The 23,848-nt window shown below is 35.8% G+C and overlaps 1 protein-coding gene across 3 annotated transcripts in view; it reads left to right on the top strand.

Annotated features, from left to right (window-relative positions):
• The window catches only part of MCPH1 (microcephalin 1), a 126,292-nt gene extending 102,770 nt beyond the window's left edge, over positions 1-23,522 (top strand). For 2 of the 3 annotated variants that reach the window (XM_085056682.1, XM_085056684.1), the window contains exons 13-14: positions 18,294-18,531; positions 19,801-20,053. In XM_085056682.1, the coding sequence (XP_084912808.1) occupies positions 18,294-18,531; positions 19,801-19,856 (294 nt within the window). In that variant the 3' untranslated portion in view covers positions 19,857-20,053. Of the gene's footprint in view, positions 1-18,293; positions 18,532-19,800; positions 20,054-22,984 lie in introns of those variants that run through there. The other variant, XM_085056683.1, reaches the window with a different exon arrangement.
• The last annotated feature ends 326 nt before the right edge of the window (positions 23,523-23,848 follow it).

The raw sequence follows: 23,848 nt of genomic DNA, 5'->3' as shown, positions 1-23,848 counted from the left end.
GAAAAAAAAACTGGTTAAGTTTATGTGCGTTTTCTTTTCTTTTCTGGTGATGTTGCACTGTGATTGTGTTTGCCTGTATGATTCATTACAAGCTTACTGGCAGATGGTCACGTACACTTTGCGAAAGTGCTTGATGCTAATAATCAGCTTTTAGCTTTAGTATTTTTTCCTAGGGTAAGTAATGTATATTATCATAATGCCTAGAAATATCATGGTTGTTTTAGTCACTGCCATCTAAATACTTTTATCCTTCAGAATAAAAAGATTTCTCCGTACATGTTCAATATTTTGTGCGTGAAACTTACTGCATGTGTGGATGGCAGTGACAGAAAAATTAGTGTTCCCTCTTGCTTATATGAACAAAATGAAGAATGAGAGGTTCATGAGACCAGAATGTGCTAGAAAACCTCCTGGCTCCTGCATATAATGATTTTTTGTTGATTAAGCCATGGGAGCCCCACGGGGGTTATATAGCTAAAGCATCAGAAATCCTGCTTTGTCTTACTTGATCCTCACACTTGTTATGGTAGAAGGAAATCGTTTATGTATATTTTATTTGTTTATGTATCTTTTATTGCATAACAGTAAATCAGGCTTATATGCAGCGTTTATCTGTGATAGTCAAAATATCAAGTCCAAAATACATTCCATTTATTTAAAACATGAAATTGTAAAGAACTACTTCTATGTAGCACAGTAGAATGTGTATATCAAAAAATGTTGTTTTATAAGAGGAAAAATGTGTTGAATTATGGGCTCTTATCATTATATTATCATTTATTTAACAGTAGTTCTAGATGGAATAGCTGAAGAAGCCAAAATACGGTGAAACTTCGTGGGGACTCTTTATAGCTATCTTTATGTTGGGAAGGGGAAATTTCTAGTCTGACAGTTTTAGTGGAGACAGCTGTTGAGATGCTCTTGCTGGCTCTTGTTTATTATAGTTGTAGTACACTATATCCAAGCAATAAAGTCAGTTACAAATCTGACTCACTCAAAACACACTGTCATGCAATGGTTCCAGAAAAAGTGAATCTTATTTATTTAATTAAAGTTCCCTTAGTTTTAATAAATTCCTTGCTTTTTCTTCATTTAGTCGTAAGTGCAGCTCTGTTCTTGGAAGAGAGTATGACACTTAAGTCCATGACAATGTCTCTACAGTCTAGGATCATGGCCTACAGACCTGATATTTTTCTGAATGTATTTCTCATTTGCATCTCCTGAGAGCATTAGAATGCACATTTTAGCTGATATAGCGTGTCTTCTCAGACGCTTTCATAAGTGTGTCTAAGGTACAGACTTAACTGCAGAATTTTGTCCTCCAAAATTGAGACTGAAGTAATTCACAGCTAATATGAAGAAAATACTCTACGAATATGTGCCAGATTTTTTCCTGCTAGTCTTAGTTTCTCTGATATAAGCATCTTAATAGTCACCTAACTCCCATATCTTTGCTCCACCCAAACACCAAAAAAATTCAATTTTAAAATGCATTGTAAGATAGTTGTTGAACTAAATTCCATCTTCAGCTGATTTATTTTGCATTGGTTTTGATTTATTGGGCTTGTGAGTATATGTTTTTATATATGGGCATACTTCTGTACTTGTTCTTACTGTTTTGTGATTTATTATATGTTGATGAGATTCTGTTGTAGACCTTGGAGGTTTTTTCAAAGACATGAAGTTCCATTGTCGTGTTTTTCTTACAATGATTTATGTCTTGTGCATTGAAGTTATTTATCACAAGTATTTGAAAGATAGTCTAAATTCATAACTTTTTAAAACTATTATTTAATATTTGCCTGAAGTTGGTCCCAGAGCCTGCAATCAAAAAAGAGCCTCACTTTCCTAGTGAGTATGCTACTATTACAAAGGTAGTATTTCTTCATTATTTTCCACTGAACATAAAACCAGAGTTTGCATCTAAATGCATTGTACAAATCCAAAACAAAGGATAGTGTCTGCACCAGGGACCTTTGAATCTTCAGAAGAATATTTCCATTCTTTCTTTCTCACTCTGGCTGAAAGGTCACACTTTACCCATATTTATTCTACCAGATTTATTTGTGGCCTGGAGGCTTTATCAGATTCATTTCAAGCAGAACACTTTGGCAGTGTTTCACATGAGAGACTTTTACCTGTGGAGATAAGGCAGCCTGATTCTGCTCACCTTCAATAGTCTTTGCTGCACATCATGCCTACCTTTAAATCTGTTATGGAGAGAGAAGTGTAACAGCAGTATGTTTGCCTGAGGGACAGGATTTTCATGGGTAGGCTGAATGGAGTGGAATTTTGTGGTTGTTTTAACAGTAACTATTAGTTTGTATCTATCTTTTCAACTAATATGTTTTGGACAATCCAGGAGGAAAGTCTAAAAATTCTGTTTAGCACTAATTTCCTAAAATCAAAGGAAATACACATTTAAAAATCAGTTTAAGGGAGTCCTTGCCAGCATGTTAAAACTGAAATACTAATCCCAAAACTTTAGTGATCTACCAGATTTGTCTAGCCTCAGAGATTCCTGCCTAAATCAAGGTACATTGTAAGCACTTTGAAACAGCTGCAGTTTCAACAGAAAGCAAAGCCAAACTCTACAGATTTTATTGAGTACTATTAATGAAGTTCTGGGTTTAGTTTAACATAAATGAGGTAGGTAACTATGATGTCAATTAACAACTTTTGCACAAAATTTTACTGTGTGAAACTATATAGATGACTCAATTGTGGCTTATAACAAAAACTATAAAATAGGAATGGCATAAATAATTGAAAGATCTGTTTTTTCCATCCTATTGGTGTGGCTAAACTCATAAAATGAAATATGTGCTTCTTGAAGCAGTACCATATTGTGATCCCCTTATATTCTCTGTGTGATGTGGATTGGCCTGGTTTCTGCTTACTCATGTAAGAGATGCTGAATTACATGTAGTGGTTCATCTGATATGAAAGTAGACAATATTTTTTCTTGGGTCATTTTGCTTCAGGTTTTCTTGTTGGGTTTGGTTTGGTTTTTGGTGTTTTTTTGGGGATTTGTTTGTTTGAGATTCATAGAATCATAAAATGGTTTCTGTTGGAAGAGACCTTAAAGATCATCAAGCTACAACCCCCTCCACCATGGACAGGGTCACCTCCTTCCACTAGAGCAGGTTGCTCAAAGCTGCTGAAGTCTGGCCTTGGACACTTCCAGGGATGGAGCATCCACAATTTTAGGCAACCTGTTCCAGTGCCTCACCACCCTCACAGTAAAGAATTTCTTCCTAGTATCTAACCTAAATCTACCATCCTTCATCTTAAGACCATTCTGCTTGTCCTGTCACTACATGGCCTTTTAAGAAGTCCCTCTCCATCTTTCTCATAGCCCTCTTAAAGTACTGGGAGATTGTTCTAAGGTCTCCCAGGAGCCTTCTCTTCTTCCAGGCCAAACAATCCCAACTCTGTAAACCTGTCTTCATAGGAGAGGTGCTCCAGCCCTCTGGTCATCTTTGTGACCTCCTCTGGATTTGCTCCAACAGTTCCATGCCCTTCTTATGCTGAAGACCCCAGAGCTGGACACAGCGCTCCCGGTGGGATGTCAGGAGGGCAGAGTGGAGTGGCACAATGCCCTCCCCTGCCTTACTGGTCGCACTGCTTCTGATGCAGCCCAGGATGTGGTTGTTCTCTGAGCTGTGAGTGCACACTGCCATCCAATCTGCTGTTTGTTGTATGCTTTCCCCAGAGCATCACACCACTGCTGTAGGGCTGCTGGCTTCTTCTCAACAACATTTTGATGAGATCATTTCTCTAACTTAGGGTTTTTCCAGGATTAACTGCACTATTTCTATTTCCATGCTGTCTTTAGAGGTTGTTGCAGACAACGTAGTGGTTATTTTTTTTATCAGAAGTTTTCAGCATCCTCTTCTGGCTTTAACCATTTACAGTGGATGTTTTTTCTACTACATTCCAGATTTGTCTAGAACACAACCCTGAGCAGCTGACTGGGGTTTTAACTTCATTTGCTGGAAGCCTTTATTTTATCAGACGAAGAAGCAATGCTCTCCACTAAGATACAATGTGCACATGGACTTATCCAAAATGGCATTTGTTTGATTCATTATAACTCCTATTATAGTGTCATTTTAAGTTTGAGCTTCTGCCTTGGTGAATCAGCATTTCCAATTCTGTGGTTAAATAAATTTAGGAAAGAAACCACATATGTTGCAATATATAGTCTGTATTGTACTTAACCAGACAATTACATTATGCTGTGTTTGCAGGTCTGATATTTACCTTTTCATTTGAATTTGTCTTTCTCATGGTTAATTAAAAATGAAGTAGACAGAGGTCCTTCATCTTGAATCTAACATTAAGAAAAGCTGTGAAAATTAAGGAAAGAGGACATTAGAAAGGATTCTTATTGCCCTTATCTTATAGATCATGCTGAGGAAAACACAGGAACATTTCTACTTAAAAAAAAATCAAATTATATGTTAAGAATAGTGTATTTCAAGTATTATGGTGTTCTAAAAATACTTTTAATTAATTTACACAGGTGGTATTGCATTTGTATGGCATTAGAGGAATTGATTATTACCTGTAATAGTTTTTACGAGACACTATTAGTAGAAACCCTGCTACCCATGTTCTATTTAAGAGAATTGCATGCCATAATTAAGTGCACTTAAAAAGCCAAATTAAACTGAATGAACAAGTAACCAGTAAGGATGTTCTCTTGAGCATTCATTCTTACCATGATGAATGATGCTTGTTTTTCTCTTCTCTTTAATTAGAATGTTTCTACATTTGCCAAAGAAAATGTTGGAATGTGGACAAAAACTGAAATTATAGGAACAGGGTTTGATGTAATAGCTTATTTGTAAAGGAAACACAACTTGTTTGGTATTTTATTGAAACAGGAAGTTCAGAACCTCAGTACATACAAGCACAACAAATTCTCAGGTGCTAGTTGAGTCATCTGTTGTTGGAAGTAGCCTCATAGAAGGCTTCCCCTTGATTTAGTTTTAATCTTCAATTAACAAAGGAAAGGAAATTACATACAGATTTAGTTTTAGATTATGTGCAAAGCTCTCTGTTGCTTTTTAACTGTCACCCTGATGTGCATGCTTTGTGACTATATATCATGCTGGCACTACCAGAGAATGTCTCAGTGATTATATTCAGCTTTTAATGAGCATAAGAAATCTGATGTATTCCTTTCATTTATGAAATAATATAAAACTTGATTAGTCAAAGTATTTTGATTTTTCCTTCTCTAATAGTGTCATACCTGATTTCAGCTTTCCTCAAACTGGAGAAGTGACTGACTGTGATGAGGTTATAATTGATAAAACTGCTGTTTTAAGTTTACTATGGGATTATTTAAATTTTAATTTTCATGTTTGATTGTAATAATAGGTCTGTTATATAGCAGAGAAGAGCATGCCCATACCATGTAGTTTTGTTTAGCTGTGAAATCATTAAAAACCACTTTGGAGTTTATGTGTGTATCTTCTCTGGAGAAGACTTAGCTTTCCCCTTCCTTCAAAGTCTGTATGACACTGGCCTCTTTTTAATAAGAAGGATTTATTGAATTCCCTCCAAAACACATCATTACTGTTTCTCTGTTTAACCCCAGGAGTACTCCAGTGTTTGCAGTGAGTTCTTGTCTCCATCAGCAGTCTGAGCAATGATGGCTTTATAGCTCTCCCAGTATCAATCCAGAGCATAAGGGCAAGTGTATAAACCTTTAATCAATAATGTCATTTTGAGAAAAAATTCCATGGGTAGCATCAGAACTACCATGTTAGCTCCTCAATTTTTAACTTTATAGAATTTTAAAATAAAAATAGACACATGATCCAGTGAGTGTGCAGGACATTTTTAAACTTTTTCCCTTATGCAGGACTAGCTAGATTAGATTCTTTTTCCTCATTCTCTGAGTAGTGTATATACTTTAATACAGTGTGTGTGTTGTAACAATCAGTACCTTCTGTTACATCATGAGAATTTACATTGTTATAGGACTAAAGCTGTATTCCTGATACACCCACCTTATTCCCATGGATTTCAGTGGGAATTCTGGATTGGGAGAGAGCCAGATATGATAAATATGTATTCACATACTTTTACTAGAAAACTAGTTTGCATGAGAGGAGTTATTGAGCATATGTATTTTATCTAAGCTATCCAGATGTTTGACTAAAAAATAACTAGTAGTTTTGCTGAAGACTGTGACTGATTCTATGCTTCAGAATATTTACTCTGCATTTAAGCTCAAATCCCAGTTGCTCATATTTTATGTACAGTACTTGCTGAGTATCCTTTGTTTTTCAAATTGCAACTGCTTGCATATGCAATCACAGCCTCTTGAAAAGTCTTTCTGCTTTCACTAAAGCTAAAGCACTTCAGGTATAACCCAGGTAGTCTAGAAAGCAGTAGACATTAGATTCTGCACCATTCTTAGACAAAGAGTAGTAATAATATAGGAAGGGAACTCAGAAAAGAGGACAGGGTCAGGAGTTTGACCTTACAAACTTTGCTCAGCTAGCATGAGAAGTCACTGAAAGTCCACTACCATAATAAGTCTGCCTAGTTCTCTGTATCTAACTGCGTCATAACTGACAAGCTCAAATTTAAAACAAACCCAAATTCCATATGGAATTTACAAGAATATTTCTTTTTTTTTAAATGTTTTTAGAAGGTAGCTATTACATTTTCAATAAACAGAAGTTGAATTTCTTGTGAATTGATTTTAGATTGGCACTTTGGAGTTGCACTTCAATAGCTTCACCTGTAGAGTCACTTTAATTTTATCTTCCTTAAGACAGTTCCTACAAGACCAATGCAACTATCAAATAAGTCAAATTAATATTGTTTCCTTATATTTGTCACTAAAAAAGTTAAGTTAGAAATAAGTGATAAAAAAGAAAAAAAGTAGAAATGTTATTACATGTTAAAATCCCAAATGCATTTGTAACCCTAATCAGGAATAAGATTATATTCTAAATAACGCTTATGTTTCAACCTTCTTCTTACTCACAGCAACATATTAAACCTCCAGCATTTGATCACGTTACTGACACAGTGTCTGCTCTGCCTCCTGCAGACTCTTAAGAAGAAAACAGTGGGGTAATCTGCTGCAAATGTGTTTGGTGCATTAGCTCACAAGTTGATAAGTGTCAGCTCCTCAAACAGCGACTGGAATCAGTTCTTTTAGAAGAGCATAATTTGTTACTATGCACAACTTACCATTGTGGATTGTCAATTTATTTTTTCACTTTATTGAAAGAAACCCTTTTCAAATGCTTATCCTTAACTTGAGAAATAAGAAGAGCAAAAAGAATAAATTTAGTGTCAGGTATTCAGCCATTACCCCACCAACTTTCACAGCTTTAAAATTACTCTGTATTCACAACATAAATGTTTCTCCCTCAGCTATACAGAAGACCATGCCAGCATGCTGTCACAATATATTCAAAATTCTTATATTATTGTCACACTAAAAAGTACAATAGTGCATGAAAATAATCTTCAAATAGAAATTGTTAATCATGTCTTTTGTTTAGCACCTATGAAGAAAGTGGTCCTCTCCAAAAAAACTTTTCTTGAGTAATGGTAATTTTAAAGCATAATTGATACGAAGCACCTGGTCAAATATTTAAACACCTAGGGGCTTTTCTCGCTCTGTGTGTGCTGGCAACTCCACTTGCTAGTTTTAGTGCTGGAGGGTTAAATGTCTCAGCTTTCCATTCTTCCTATGGGATCTTTTCTTCCAATTTGTGACATAGATTAAGTGAAGAAGAGATGTTATTACACACAAAGAGGTATTCCTGCCAAGGAGTACTACCCAGGGAAGTTACAGACCAGAGGTATTAGCAGTTCTTTTGGGAGTTTCTGAAAGCAACCCGAATCAGGTCTAGTTTTGCAGTTGGCAGCATTCCCCAGCAGCGGCACCATGTGTGATGCCAGGTAATCTCTTTGAATGGGCTCATTTTTGTGATTCTCAGACAGTTTTAAAGCCTTTTCTCTGTTGAACATTGATGTAATTTCAACTGACCCTTTAGTTAATATTTTAAAAACCAGGCGTTCCCTGTTAATTATCACCATAGTGCATGCATTTCCCTGTAAGCAGAGAGTTTGCATGGGGCTTCTGAATGCAGCTCTCCAGGTTTCTGTTGTGCTTAGTCATTACTATGCATCTTTTTAAAACAATTTAAGAAAAAAATAGCTTTTTATTCTACATCACATTTTTGTTAATATTTGGTCTAGTATGTTGTAATACATTGTGTGCTAAACAGAAACATTTTGTGGGTTTTTTGATGAGGGAATATTTTAGGCTGCCCTACTTATTTTTCCCTCTGTTGATACAAAAAAAATTAAAATAAGAAAGCAACTTAAAAAAAAATAATTTGCTGATGCCTGATTTTTTAGAGCCAAGTCCTTTCTATTTGTTTCTCTGCAGCATATCAAAAAAGATTGAGAAAAATCAGTCTTCAGAAATTTGAAGGAGAGCAAACTCACTGTATTCAAGCTTTGACATACTTTATAAAGCTGTTGAAAACCAAAACATGAAAGCCAGATTTATGAGCTTTTTTAAAGTTATTTGTAGATTCCCAAGACGATTGTGTTCCCATCACTTACTGTAGCCTCTAAAACTCAAATGACGCTTAAAAATATTCATGTTTGGCACACACTGAGTTACTGCTGGGCGTTGCAATGGCATTCAGCTAAAACTGAAGAGTAGGGAGAAGAATCTATTCTGCCTTCATGTAAAACAATTCAGTCTGTTGAGACAGCAAAAGGACTCACATTTTCATATTTTAAAGATAAAACTAGCCATTATTTTTAATGTTAAAATTGCTTTTATTATGGGTTAATAAAACTGTTTGGGGAATGAGCCTTTTGGGAGCATCTGTGTAACCCTTCACATTTGCCAGGCTTTTCCTTTCAACAAGATCACTCACTTTGTTATTACTGGAATAGAAAACTCTTTTATTTATCAAAGCATTATTCATCTGCACATTGCCAGGTATAGCAAATCTGTTGACAGCACTGGATTTATCATTTACTGTTAAAGGCAAATGGAAGGATTCCCCACTTCCCTAAGCCAGCAAAACAAATGTCATTCTTGAAATTCACTGCACAATATCCTGTGTTGATTAAAAAAGAAAGTTGGACTGTCCAAAATGATTCAATATCTGAAAAGCCTAAGGTAGTTGAAACATGCTTATAATTTTTTTTTCTTTAATGCAAATACTAGGCTTCCATTCCTTGTGTCTTCATTATTTGTAGTATTTAACCATAGGGAGTATCAAGTTGTTTTCCATTAACTGCAGCATGTTATTAGCTCATGGAATTTCTGTTTCAGTGTGGTCTTTCATCACTGAAATGTAGTTATCTGGAAATGTATTATTTTGGTCTGTGAAAATGAAGATGTGTTTACTCCCATATGATTAAACATTGCTATTTACTTCATTAATACTTATTCCTTAAGCTACTCTGCTGAAACTAATAACATACTAGTCTCATGCAAAAGGCACTGGTCTGCTTAAAACAAAAACCCAACAAACAATTTGCCTTATGTGGGTTGGGAGAGTTCAGTAAGCCTAGAGGATACTTTATATAAAATATGGGTAAATGGTTGCAATATAAGGGAATAAATGCCAAAATGCAGCTAATCTTCCTCCTTCTTGTTGCTGTATGAGAATGAACTATGAGATACCAATATGGGCAAGTTGCAACTGTTGTAAGATAGGCTACATTTAGCTGAGGTCATTCTTTTTGTGCAGTTAATAATTCCATTTGAAAGAAGCATCCCATACCTATATCACTACCCCATTACATCTGCCAGAAGTGACTCCATGCTCCCTGGTGCCTGTGTCTAGGAGTCAGAAATCCAGGGGAATGCAAAGGGATCTGCAGTGTATGAGTGAGTGCTGAGAGCACTGCACACCACACACACTTCAGGCTCTGGGCTCATTCCAGCCTGCTCCCCTGAACTGAGCCCATCTTCTGGGTGTATTCCATCCAAATGGAGTGCAGGCTGTGCCCCTGATGGCTGCTCCACAGTGGGAACTAAAAGTACACTCAATGGGAATGACTAACAGATTAGTTTCAAAATTGCACTAAACTAGACCAGTAAGAATGTAAATATCATTTTGCCAAAGGTCCTGTGAGGATAGACCCATCAAGAATAGATCTTTGTCAGCTGTGAGGAAAAACAGGTCCATGTATATATTACATACCTTTTAAAGTCATGGCTGGTTGTCTAAATCAAATTACTTGGAGGCTGAGATTTTCTTGGTTTATATGTGGTCTCAACTGCTTTTGTTAAACTGTAAACTGAATTAAGGGAAGAAACTTTCTGTTCTTGCTTTGCTTCCCTTATATTTTTGAGGCATATGAACTTGCATGCATTTACAAACTGAGTTAGTTGGAGAGGCCTGCCAGTAATGCCAGATATAAAATGGTAGATTCAACATTGCTGACTTAGATCTGCTGCACAGAAGATCCATATATGCTCACACAAGCTCTTTGTCATAAACATAGTGAGGCCACCACACCAGCACATGTAGGAACCATTGGCATAAAGTGTACAACAATTGTGTCTATATACTGTATTTGTTGTCTAGGCTTTTGCTAAGCTACCAGGCTGTAAAATCTGATTAATCATGACCTAAAGTAGTAAAACTGGAGATTCACTCTGTCAAATCTTAAATTACTAAATTGTCTTCATCTCACCTCATGAGTTTTCTCACTTACACTCTTGCAAATTTCCTCCCTCCCAACATCCCAGAGAGTGGGGTAGCAAGCAGCTCTGTGGTGCTTAGCTGCCACCAGGACTAAACTACAGCAGATTGGAATTAAAATAACCTCGAGAAATAGAAGGAATGGTCAGAAATAAGTATGATGGAGTTCAGTAAAGACAAGTGCACAGGCAGAGAAATAACCACCTGCAGATTGACAATGCAATATTTCTGCCCAAAGAGCAACTCAATATTTTAGAGGATTTGATCCAATATATGTGAATTCCGTCATACTCAGATAAAAGAAACAGGCACATAAGGAAGTGTTAACAGGTATGCTAAGGATAAGAGACATTAATTGTTTGCAGTGTGCAGAGAGCAGTGGTGAGGCCTGAGCTGGAATACCATGTCTAGTTTTGGGCACTGTACTTCAGGAAAGATGTGGCTCCATTGGCAAAAATCCAGGGGAGAATAACAAAATGATCAGAGGTCTACAAAATATGACCCACGAGCAAAGACTGAAAGAACTGTGTTTGTTTAGTCTAGAGAAGACTGAGTGGAGACATGATAACTGTTTTTAAATATTTAAAGGTTGTTGCAAAGAGGAAAAGAAGAAATTGTTCTCCATGTCCTTTGGCACTAGGACAAGAAAGAATGGGCTGAAAATGCATCAGAAGCAATTTAGGTTATATTATTAAGGAAAGCTTTCTAACTGTGAGAGAAGATAAGCATTGGACTAGGTTGTGTATGGTGGTGGAAGATTTCTATCTTTGAATTTTACTGGGATTATTAGGGGCTTGTCACATTCATACAACACTGGCATGAGGCATGGAACAGGGCTACTTCATTGATATTCTGGCGAGGAAAACACTTCCCAATTATAATTGGTAATTATTTGCAGAATTTTGACATAAATTTGCAATTGCAACTTGCATTATCACTGCCTGGTAGTCACTTGAGTTCTCTTGAAATAGGACAAAACAGTGGAAGGACAAGTTTTGAGGTATTTCTGAAGAAAGGTTTGAATTTCTAATCCTGAAAAATCATTCCTTTGTTAGCTAATTTGTAATTAAAGGATTTTTTTTAATTTCAAAAATAATTAGTTTGTGTTGAAACCAAACACAAATGTATTTATTTCAGAATATTTTTGAAGTTCTAAACAAGTAGTTATAGTAAAGTGACCATATCTTACAATATTATCAGTGTTTTTAAATTATATATTGGAAATACAGCTCCTTGATTTGCAAGTCATAGTTGTTCTCAAAGGGGAAAAGACTTATTGTTTTACCCCAGTTTGTTTTGTATTAATCTATAGCTGATTACATTGAATTACATACTGTTTAAAAATAGTTCTGTCTCTGGAAAACAAGGAAATTAAAAATAAGTGAATTTGTTGGGTTTTTTTTTTCCTGCAAAAATTTGCTATGCCAGAAAAAAATGGTTCAGACCTCTTCCAGTATAATTTTGAATATCCGCCAAACAGTAGATTTATTTGCCAAATATTTTCATGCAGTATTCCCATTGGGACTCAGTCTTTCAGAGAATAAATTGGTGAAATTAACTTTTCTTATCAGACTGTGGAATTTGAGAGAAGCAAGGTTGTCTGCCAAAATGCAGTAGAAAGAAACAATATCAGCTAAATTGTCTGGATTCAAGTGTTCTTCCTTTCGCCCTCGCCTTGGCCAGGAAACGCTTATATGAAGGAATATCAGAGTAGGGGGAGAAACTGTTTCGAAGAACTTTCCAGTGTTGACTGTATGCCATTTCTCGTTTTACTTTCCTTTTTATTTTTCAAGACCGGACATTGAAGGTTTCTTTTTTCTGGACCAAATTTTCCACTCTATCCTCTTCCACATCTGGCTCCTGGCTCAGGGCACCAGTCATCTTCTACTACAGAAAGCTTTGGCCAGTTTGCCTGTTTGTAATCTCCATGTGTGTGTGTGCTGGGGTGCTGATGTAGCCTTATCAAGCATTCAAAAAGGATGTTCTCACTTCTGGCTGTCTGAAGTCTTGACAGACAGGCAGCTTCTATTTTAGCCAAAGAGTATCGATAACCAGTGAGAAAGCATTGTTTCAGTAAATAGTCAGAGATAAAGATGTAATATTTATAATTAATTTATGTTGCATGAATGTTGCAAGTTGAGTTTTGCTCTGAGAATGGAAAACATCACTAGCAAAAACAAATGCATGTCGTACCAAAGAGTAGATTAAGGTTCTGGGTGCTGTTGAGATAATAGTATGGCAGTACATCCTGAACCAGTTGGGGTCCTGCATCGGTGTGGTGTTCCAATAACTTAGACAAGATTCTTCAAAGCAGAGGATCTATTTCTTTGTGAAACTGCTTGCTGAAGGAAGTTGTTTCCAGCTCTTAAAATGCTCCAGAGAGCACCAATTTATTTGTCTAGTGCAGCATTTTTAAAGCTTTTAGTAAATACTGTTTCAATTTTAGTATTCTCTACATGTTTAAAAAACTCAGCCAAGTGCTAAAATAAAAGAAAACAAACTAAAATTATGAGTTTTAATTTAAGTTGAAAATTCACGACCCACTTTTTTTCCTACATAAATAGAGTTGCTGCTTGATTAGTTTCTCCTATCCTATTAAACCTGATATTTAGAAAGATGAAAAAGAAAGCATTTCTTCTTTGTCTTGTAGTAGTACTGCATTGTTAACACAAACCTCCTTGATCCCTGCAGGGTCCTGCAGATTCTGCAAATTCCTCCCTGCAGGATAACTGTACTTTCAGAAGTCTGCACACTGCAATTCTCTCCTCTTTATCAGAAGCAGGCTGATGCTCCACTTGTGTGGATGTCAGCCCTTGATCTCTACATATACATGGGGCTCTGCATATGTGTTTGTCTTTTAAATTTTTGCTAAATGACAGACTGTCTGAAAATGCGTGTCATCATGCAAGTGTAATGATTCCTAACAGAGATATCATTTTGATTTTTTTCCTTGCAAGGACTTCATAAAGAATTATACTAACTGAAAATGTAGACATTACTTAGACAGTATATTGATCCATAGTGAAATAATATGAATTTTAAAATCTTAGAGCTTAATATTTCCCCAGCAACACCACTAAACTATATTAAATGAATATGCTATTTGATATGTCTAACCAAGATCTAACTACAGCTTTCCATATTTCCATAAATTATATATTAAATGCTCAAATATTAATGATAAAATAAATCATAAGGGGGTTTTGTAGATTTAAGTATCTGTAGTAACTGAAATAAGAATGAAGATTAAAAATGCATACATTGATTATGCAGTGCATGCACAAATTTTCAGATGTGTAATCATTAAAGATGGCTACATTATATATGTTTTTTAAGTTAGTACTTCATATTATCAATTCTAGGCTACAAATACAATTTCTATGAACTGTAATAAATCATAATCATACTCTCCATTTCATTTTTGGGAAGTACTATAGTTCTAATAGCAATTTAGACTGGAAATTTCCTTATGTGCTATTTTCTGGAAATTGGACACTGAAAATTGAGTGCTGTGTATAGGAAGTGAGCAGTTTCAGTGCTTAAAAATTTCCAAGTACATCCAAAATAAGTATTTTCTTACATATTGCATTAATTCAGGTATTACTCAAATATAATACCTTTGTGGCACTTGATAGCTGTCTCCTATGGAGTTTATGGAGTTTTGTGTTTGTTCTGGCACCTCACCCAGCAGGAGCTATTTTCATACACTTCTAGACAAAACTACAAAGTTGAGGGCTTTTTATACTATATGCTCTTTCGGCTTGTGGGGCTTGAAAATGAGTCACAAGAGAGATAACAGTTGGTGAAACGTTTTTTGGGATTTTTTTCTTTATAGCAAAGAAAGACTTTACTTATTTGTCATACATTCTCCTTAAGTTTTACTTCTGTCAACAGTGATTTTTTTCTATTTAAAACTTAGGTTCAAACGGACTAAATTAATGGTAGATTTATGAGAAATGTATGTATGTAAAAGGGGTCTTCTTGCCATTCATCCAGCTAGAGAATGGATGAGGTTCACAGTTAGAATCTTACCAAAAAGATTAAATAGATGGGTTTATAACATTCTATTTCAGTGTCAGTCTGCTAAAAAATATCATTCAAAAGGAAAATCAGTGCTGCCTAATAGGCACAGACACAATTGTAACCCTAACTGCTGACTTATAGATACATCATTTGAGGAAAGATTTGCTTTCAGGGTCTGATATTTTCCCAGACTTGGTCTCTGCTAAGGAATTATTTATTTATTTGCAAAAGTTTGCGTGAAATGGGTATGGTTTCAAAGGGCTGGGAGCACCCCTGGAGTGCTGCAGAGGCTTTGATGTTGCAAGGGCAGCTGAGTCAATTTAGGGGTAAGAGCTTGATTGTGCCCTCTCATCCCCACCCCAGAGCCTGTGTGGTCAGCTGGCTGCCCTTCAGCAGTGTTCTTGTCGGGCTGCTGGGCCACAAAGCAAAGTTAACCTTCCAGACTCCTCTCTGACCTCCGAATGGAAATGCTGTGATTTTTGCTGCCTCTGTGCCCTGTGAGTGGAGCCCCTGTGCTTGAGCAAATCCAGGCACAGCCAGCTGGGAAGGTGGTGGATGTGATTCAGACAAAGGAAGTGCAAAGATGACATTCCATGTTGACCCTTTCCTTTGAGGCTACCACCGGGATGTGCTGTGCTCCTACCCTGTGCTCCTCTCAAATGCTCTGGTTATGAAGTTGTAAAGGCAGTTTAAGAAAACCTGCTCTATAGCACGTCAGCATTTCACTTCTCTGGTTGCTCTTACTATGTACTAAATATATAAATAAAGCATGCTAATTGTGGGCATGAGCTGAGGTGAGTGCTGCTGAGTCCTTAAAATTTGAGTTTCCGGATTTTATGATTAGCTATGTGCACATTTGCTTTAATATTAATTTCATCCAACAGCTGCTTCTATAGGAAGATGTATCATATAAACGAGTTTTCATTACAGTGGCAGCAAATAAATCCTTTTGGGATAATTTTTTTAGGAAGTGGGAATACAATTAGCCCTTTAAAATCATATTCCCTAAAATATGTTAAATAGCAGATCACAACAATTTATGTTTTGAGTCTTCTATCTAACACAAGTCCTACCATTCTTCTTAAGATAAAAATTTCTCAATTCTAATAATTTTCATGTTTAAAATCTTAGAGTTTCAGGTTGACAAAACCAGTGTGACTTTTGTCTTTTTTAGTTCAATCTAATTTATTTTAGATAAACTAGCACTATACTCTCTTTGGAATTGTCTTTTTTCTATCAGTTGCATCTGATTTGTGCCAATAAACAATTCCAAAGAGCTCTATGTCAGATCAACTAAGATGGCATTGCATTTGTCATGAGGCTGTTAGGAGGTTAATACAAAAAGGTTGTTATTTTTCACTATAGTATGCACTAAAATTTGTTGAAAGTGCTTACCTAAGCATTTTCATAGTTTCATAATTGCACAGTTTTTAAATTAATTAAGATTAATGATTGCAGTCCTAGTAACACCAAAATCACACTGCTCTGTACACCAGGGATTGCAAAGTAGTTTATGTTCCTGACCTAGTCCCCTTTTAAGATGGTGATCATGGCCTCTAAGCCTCACAAGACCCATCACAAACTGTACTCCTAAAGAGTTCCAAATCTGATACCATGTATTAAAACAGTACAATTGTTAATTTTATGTTTTTCATGGCACCACGATGCCCAGCAGACAGGTGCTTATAGAAGAGCTTTGTGCTCAGATGAAGGTGGGCAGTACTTCGCTGAGTCCAAAACCAGATCTGCATGTGCAAGGCACTGGGTGCAGGAAGGGCCATCAGATATATTCAGTAAGTCTGGGTCCTCCCAAGTCTGCAATATAACTCTGCAATCATACTGCAATCTAAAATGTAATTTAGCAGCTATTTGACTTCTATGAGACAGGATTAGGTGTGCCACACCATTCCTAAATCTAAGTCCACAAAGGAATAGAAAATACAGTGTATTTCTTGGATTGTGATTGAGCCTTTTTGGTCTGCTTCATCCATAGCAGTCACTGTCTTTATTACTTAGTCAGTTCAGAATGCAAAGAATCAAGCTAATTTTATTCTCAGGAGAGCAACCAAGGAATTAACCATCAAGGAAAGTTGAATTATTTATTGATTGAGGAGATCTCAAAATTAAGATTGGGATTGACATGTCCCATAATAGCAGAGGCCAGTGACACAGAGCCACTGAGCTGTCAAATCTCACTTTAGCATGGGTTTCAGGCTTTGCAGCAGCTTTCTCTAGCTAATTGATCAGAAGTGCTAAGGCAATTCACTTGGACTTTCATCTGTGAACATGCCATGGAGCCATTTGGCTTTATAAACCCCTGTAAATCAGGTAGAGATTCTTACTTTGGCTACACATCTGCCGAGATAATGCACATACATTATCCCATTAAATTCCTAAGTGCCTGTGGTTCCACAGCATGTTTGTGTCAGGACTGGAGGAAGGAATCCACTCAGTGAGTAATTTCTTCCACTGTTCCACTGTTCCACTGGCTACAGTTTCATATTCAGATGTTTCATATAAACCAGATATATGCAAAATGACCTTTCCTCCATGCTCATGTTGTCATCTGTATAAAAAATTCCACACATTACATAATATGAAAAGTTTTTGTTCTCACCTTACAATTAACTCCAATCTCATTATAAATTTTCCAGACTTAGACAAGTGATACAAAATCAGAGCAGTTACATACATTGCTCTGGCAGCTCAATGGCAGCCTCTCACTAAGAAATACAACCTTTTTTTTTTCATTTTGGTATGAAAACTTTGTTTTGCATATCATGGTGCATGCACTTGCTGTATGCACTGCTTTTATCCACATTAGATCTAAAGGGATTGGCTTTAATTGCTGAAGCACTGTCCTGCCAGGTATACACAGAGAAGAAAATTTGCCCTATATTGATAGGTTTTCATTTTAATGATCAAATGTTACAAGGTGCACAGCATTCACAGAGAACTTTTTTTGGTTTTGTGGGTACAAAATGGTTTACAGTAAATGTTTCGCTCTGAGTACTGCTACATTTGTGTAACTTCATATATCTGAGAGAAAATAAAGATTTTATGTGTGGAGCACAGGAGGGGGAGAGAGGTCCTAAAGTAGTTTAAACTCTGAGTTATATATGTCTGCAATATTCCCCAACACAAATCAATGAGCCCTATGTATTATAAACACCATCACAGTTCATATTTGTGTTGCAAGATTATAATTATTCATGATATCCTTTAAGATTTCTGTATGATGTACACTGTTATAAATGAAGGAATATAAGACTATGGTAAAAAATAAGACTGTCAAGTGCTTTAAGAAGTTTTATAGGTAAAATGTCTGACCTATAATTAAATAATCTCAAACTCTGGGAATTGTATTGATAAAGTAGACCAAATTCTTTGTATATTTTACCCAAGAAGTTCTGATACACATGAAAAAGTAAAGTTCATGCTAATATATTATTCTTTTTTCTGAATTATGGAAAACAAGGATTGGTCTTACTTTGAGATAAAATGTAATATATTGGTTAGTTAATTCTCTTGTTTCCTCAAATACAGATCTGCAGGCTTCAGCGTCACCTATCAACAGGAAAATACCAGCAGAATCTCTTTTCAAACCAGCCTGTCATGTTTGTATCTCCTACCAGTCAGCCACCCTGCGAGAAGCTAATTGAACTTATACAGCTGGCAGGAGGGAAAATATGTAAAGCCTTACGTCAGGCAAAAATCTGTATAGGACAAAAACCAGGAAATAAGTACCAGGAAATAATACCTTTATCAGAAAAATGGATATTAGGTAAGACAGTAAATTTCAACTTATACAAAATATTGCAAAATATGTATTTTAAAAATTTTTTTTAAGTAGTTCATTAAACTGAAGTTATGGAGGGAAGAAAATGGAACCAATTGCTACAGCTAGATTTTCAGGAAAGTTGTCTCTATTGTGAGAACTTTCTCTTACAGCTAAGAGTGCTTTATGGTGGTCCTGGTACTCACCATTTTAATTTTACCTAGAACAAATATCATACAAATATTTTCAAATTTATCTTTTCTATGACAGTTTTATATGGAGCAAACTAAATTAAGGGGAAATATTTATATGATAATTGCTTTCTAAAACAGCATGTGTGTCAACTTTAGATGTAGTTTTAACTGGTATAGATTGGCATAGTACTACTGAAATATGGTGACTTGACATCTTCCAATAATCTGTCCTGAATGCTGTATTTAACATCTGAAAGACAATTTTTTGCAGTCTCCACCTGCAAAAAGTTTCTTTTTAACATATGTTGTTATATTTCTAAGTGTTGCTAGTCTATTGTTTTTCTGACTCATTTGCAACACAGCCTGACAGACTCTATTTTCAGCAAGGGTACTTTCCAAAAAGGGACCTTTTTATTATTTAGAAAAATATAATTTAATTTTTGTCATATGCTCTGTCAAACTCCTCCAGAAAGTGTCTCACTCATACTCTAGCAATAAATTACTTACTGCAGGAGTTGATGTTATATGAGAGTAGCCAAGGCATGGTCATACTCCAGCTAATGGGTTTTAATTCATTTTGATGAATCATCAAATCTCAGAAAAAAGAAGTATTTCTATATGATGCTTTTAAGGAATGATGCAGGCCTTTGAAGCTGTGCCCCTTTCTCAGCAACGGTGTGCATAATGGTATGAACAATGTCACCTATAAATTGCTGTGTTAATCAAATAAATCACATCTGAAGTTTTTTTTCTAGTCTTTGACACTTCCCTGTTGCAATCCAGTTGGTTTTTTGCTATCTGCTTTCTGCTATTAATATCAGCTGCCAAATAATTCACTCAAGGTTGACCAGAATAAAAAGCACATAGGTCAATAATGTGGCACCTTTTTAAAACTTAAGTAAATGGTAAGTGCTTGCACTATTATCATATGACTGTTTGCATTTTTTTTCTCTCTCTGGGTTATTAGCTCCACCAAACTGCTTTATGCCCAAAATTGCTCTGAAGTACACTGTTGCTTTATCATCTGTTTCTTTTGCACTTTATTTTAAATAATCCTGGGATTTTTTTTCATTTGTTTTAGATTCAATCACTCAGTATACAATATGTCCTGTGGAAAACTACATTTTTCAGATGTGAGTTAACTCAAGAGCTTCCATATGGTTGTAAGGAAACACACCCAGTTTGGATTCAACAAAAAAATAAGCTCTGAAGAAAATTCCCAAGAAAATGTATTTATAAATAAAGAGGAACAATTTCTATATTTTTAAAACCTGTGCAAGTGTTCATCTTGTGAAGTCTTTAGTTTTTGAAATAAAGTATTTCCCTGATAAAAATCATCTTCCTTTTGTTTATTTGTTGAATACCTTTGGAACTAGAATTTGAAGGAATCACTATTCACAGGGAGGAAGTGGAAAGATATTTTCTAGTCTTTAAGCGAGGTTGATCACATTGCAGTGCAGTTAAAAGATGTGCCCCCAGTGTGGGTGAGTGTGCCTGAGCTGGATGTGGTGCAGTCAGCAGGAGCTGTGCTCCCAGGGCAGCTGCAGGAATCCTGTTGGCTCCTCTAGTCCAAGAGCCTCTGCACACACCTGAAGGGCCATGGTGCCACATCTTCATGACCATTGCTAAATGCATTTCTTTGGCAAAAGGATAAGGTTGAGCCCATAGTGCTCAGCTTGCACTTGCTGGTGAAAACCTGCATTTCCAAACTGCATTTTCAAAAGTAAATGAAACTCAGTAATTATGCTCAGATGTGTAGTTAAGGTATTATTTATTTCAATGCTTTTAACTGAATCTCAGAGTATGTCTACCTTACATCTAGGTTGAAACCACAGTTACTGGCTCTGAGTCAAATGCATTAGGACAACTCATCATTCAAATGCTAAAATCTGTTGAAAATGGAACATATTATAAAATCCTTTAGGTATGCTTAAAAATGTATGCAAATATCACACATGTTGAATTCCTCTTTAATGTGTAGATTTGTTTTTAGCAGGAGCAAAGTAAGATTTTTACGTAAAGTATGTTGCATAGCACCGAATTATCTATAAAAGTACAAGCTCCCTTAAAGATTTCCAAGGACCATCAAAATGATGTATCATCATAGAGAGTAATGTTATCAACTAGTTTCATGGCAGCTCATAACTCACACCTTCCAAACTCAGTGTTCCACTCAGAGTTCCCTCAGAGTAAGAAAATGTAAACTCTGTACAAAAAAAAATTTTTTCAAGTTAATATTATGGAAAAATCAAAGTACGAGGGTTTATTTTTGTTTTTATATTATTTTTACACTGCCATTCTTTATTGCATTGTTCTAACTTCTTGGGTTTTTAAAGATATTTTAATGTAAAAATTCTGTAAACAAGGGTTATACAATCTTTTTCTTCCAAACAAGTTCAGCAGTATCTGGGGGTGACAGGCTGTTTCAGGTACAAATTGCATTTGCATAGTTGCTCTGTAAAATGTTACATATACTTCTTAATGGAAAAGCTCCAAGTTATGATTATTTTATGGAAAGTTAAACTGATCTTATTTTTCAAAATGCTAAGCACCTGTAACTCAAAAGGCTAAGACCTCATTTTCAAGTGCTATATAGCTAGATTTGGTATATAAGCTATAAAATCTAATTTGCTGAGGTCTTTTCCTTGCTTAGTTTTCTGATACGCACATTTTTAAACAGTGTCTTATCCAGGAAAAGTATGATTGACATAAAACTGGTATGTTTGATACAAAATTGGTAATCAATCTGTCTACAAGTTGTACTGTTTATCATCAAAACTATTTACCTATTCACTGCGGAGCACTGGTAACATATTATCATTCTTCACCCTTGACCTTATGAGCCCCTTTATCCAGGAGGTAGGTGCCAAGTACTTTATACTAAAATACAAATACTTATATAGGTTGTGGCATGTGAACATATGGTTGCCAGTAAATAACAGAATCATTTGTTTGAATTACACTGCTTAACTTTGAATATAACAACCTCCTGGTTTTATTTTGTAGTCATTTCCTAAGTGTACTACCCATAAAATCTATTCATAAACTATTAGTTTATGGAATATAGCACTCCAAATCAGCTTTCTCATAAATCTTCTTAAGATTAGTCTCAGCAATTTAAATTGTAAATTCTTGGATCAACTTGTTGGTCTTTATTAGTCACACATGTAACAGATTTGACAATGAAAATTCTAATATCCTTTTTTTCTAAACTGTTTCTGATAAAGCAATCTGTCAATTTAGATAATTTCATCCTAAATTATATGGTTGATAGAAATCCCTATCTATTGGCTCTTCTTGCAAAATTTGTAGTAGATGGGCAGATACAGCCAGCAGGAAATTGAATTCCTAATTTTGGTCTTACATTCTGAGCAATAGGAGTGCTGTCCATCCTGACTGACTGTTGCTTTGTAAGAGTACACTCAGCAACAAGAAGCATCAGTGATTCATCAGTAGTTTTGAGTTGGTCAGTGCTGAGACCTTTGCAATGTGCAGTGGTCAGTGAACATTCTGCCACGGCACAGCTGTGCACCCTCTCCTTTGCAAACGGGCACTGGGCTCTCCTTATTAGGAATCTACTTCATTTTTGTTCATTTCCCTTATTTCTCTCAATCTTCCTTTCTTTTCTTTCTTTCTTTCTTTCTTTCTTTCTTTCTTTCTTTCTTTCTTTCTTTCTTTCTTTCTTTCTTTTTCTTCTTTCTTTCTTTCTTCTTTCTTTCTTTCTTTCTTTCTTTCTTTCTTTCTTTCTTTCTTTCTTTCTTTCTTTCTTTCTTTCTTTCTTTCTTTCTTTCTTTTTCTTTCTTTCTTTCTCTTTTTCTTCCTTCCTTCCTTCCTTCCTTCCTTCCTTCCTTCCTTCCTTCCTTCCTTCCTTCCTTCCTTCCTTTCCTTTCCTTTCCTTTCCTTTCCTTTTCTGGGTATTTTGTTTTGGTTTGGGTTTTTTTGCAGGAGAGGTTGTCTTAACCTCCCCTTTACCTTTTCCATCCTGCAGGAATATTTTTGCCATTCGCTTGTGAAAATTGCTCAGTTTCTGTGTCTCCTCCTCAGAGAGCTTCTGCACCCCTGCTAAAGGCTGTCTCTAGCTCAATCCCATTGGCTTGATTAAAAGTCTTTCTAAGATAGCTTAATTTCACTAGGAATCTGTTTAAACTAAAATAAATTGAAAAGTCAAAATAAGTATTGTTCCTCTGTGAGATTCACATTAGCTGAGCTAATTTGTAAATGTAGTTTAACTCCCAGCACATTTTAACTCTTTTTACTTTTTTCAGTGCTACAGGTGGAATCAATCGGGTGCACAGACCACCAATATCCCTGCCGTCCTTCCTCTTCCAGAGATAAGAAGAGCTTTTACCACACTTTGCTTAATTTAGTGGGGACTCACATTGGCAAATACACAAATACTGAGGACAAGCACAGGCATGGCCTTGAAGGATGTGTTGCTTAAGCTGTGTCAGGAAGGCAGCAAAATTGGTGTCCTCTTCAAACCGTATATCCTTAAAAATTACTTATGATCTAAAAAAAATTTTGTTTCAGTGACTAATAAAGCAAGATTAGCTAAGGATGTGTTTGAAAGCAAGATTGCCAGAAATTCATAAGGTGGGTGGATCTTATGTCTCTTTTTCCTCTTTCTCTGCTTTTGTAATCAGTTTTAGATTGAAACTGCATTTGTGGTATATATATCAACTTAGTAAAAAGTCTCTAAATATTCACATAGTATATGAACCATCTGGTATTGACTTACTAAACTACAGATTTGTTGAGCCAGTTTTATGTTTCTGGATATTTTCATGACTCAACTATAGTCAACTTTTTGGAGATTGTTCCTTTTTAAATAAAAATAACCAATAAAAACTATTGCATCACTTGATTTTCTGTTTATGGTTCCATTAAAATAAATTTGTGTTATATTAATTGATCTGTATAGAATGTACTTCAGGCACAACTGAATTATGTGCTGAAGTGTTATGAGCACATTCAGTGCTAGGAAGCTGCCAGCACAAACACTTTTTTTTGGTGAAGCGTTAGGGACCGTGAGGCAAAGGTTCTTTAAATTAGTTTTTCTGAGGAGGAACTCTGGCTGTGTGGAGCAGTGTTTCTCACACTTACAGAGCTTAAAGCTGAGGTATAGCAGG

The sequence above is a fragment of the Lichenostomus cassidix genome, chromosome 3 (assembly GCF_008360975.1).
Source record: "Lichenostomus cassidix isolate B80296 chromosome 3, HeHo_3.0, whole genome shotgun sequence".
NCBI lineage: Eukaryota > Metazoa > Chordata > Aves > Passeriformes > Meliphagidae > Lichenostomus > Lichenostomus cassidix.
Note: the sequence above shows the minus strand (reverse complement) of the source record. Positions and strands in the feature narration are given on the sequence as shown.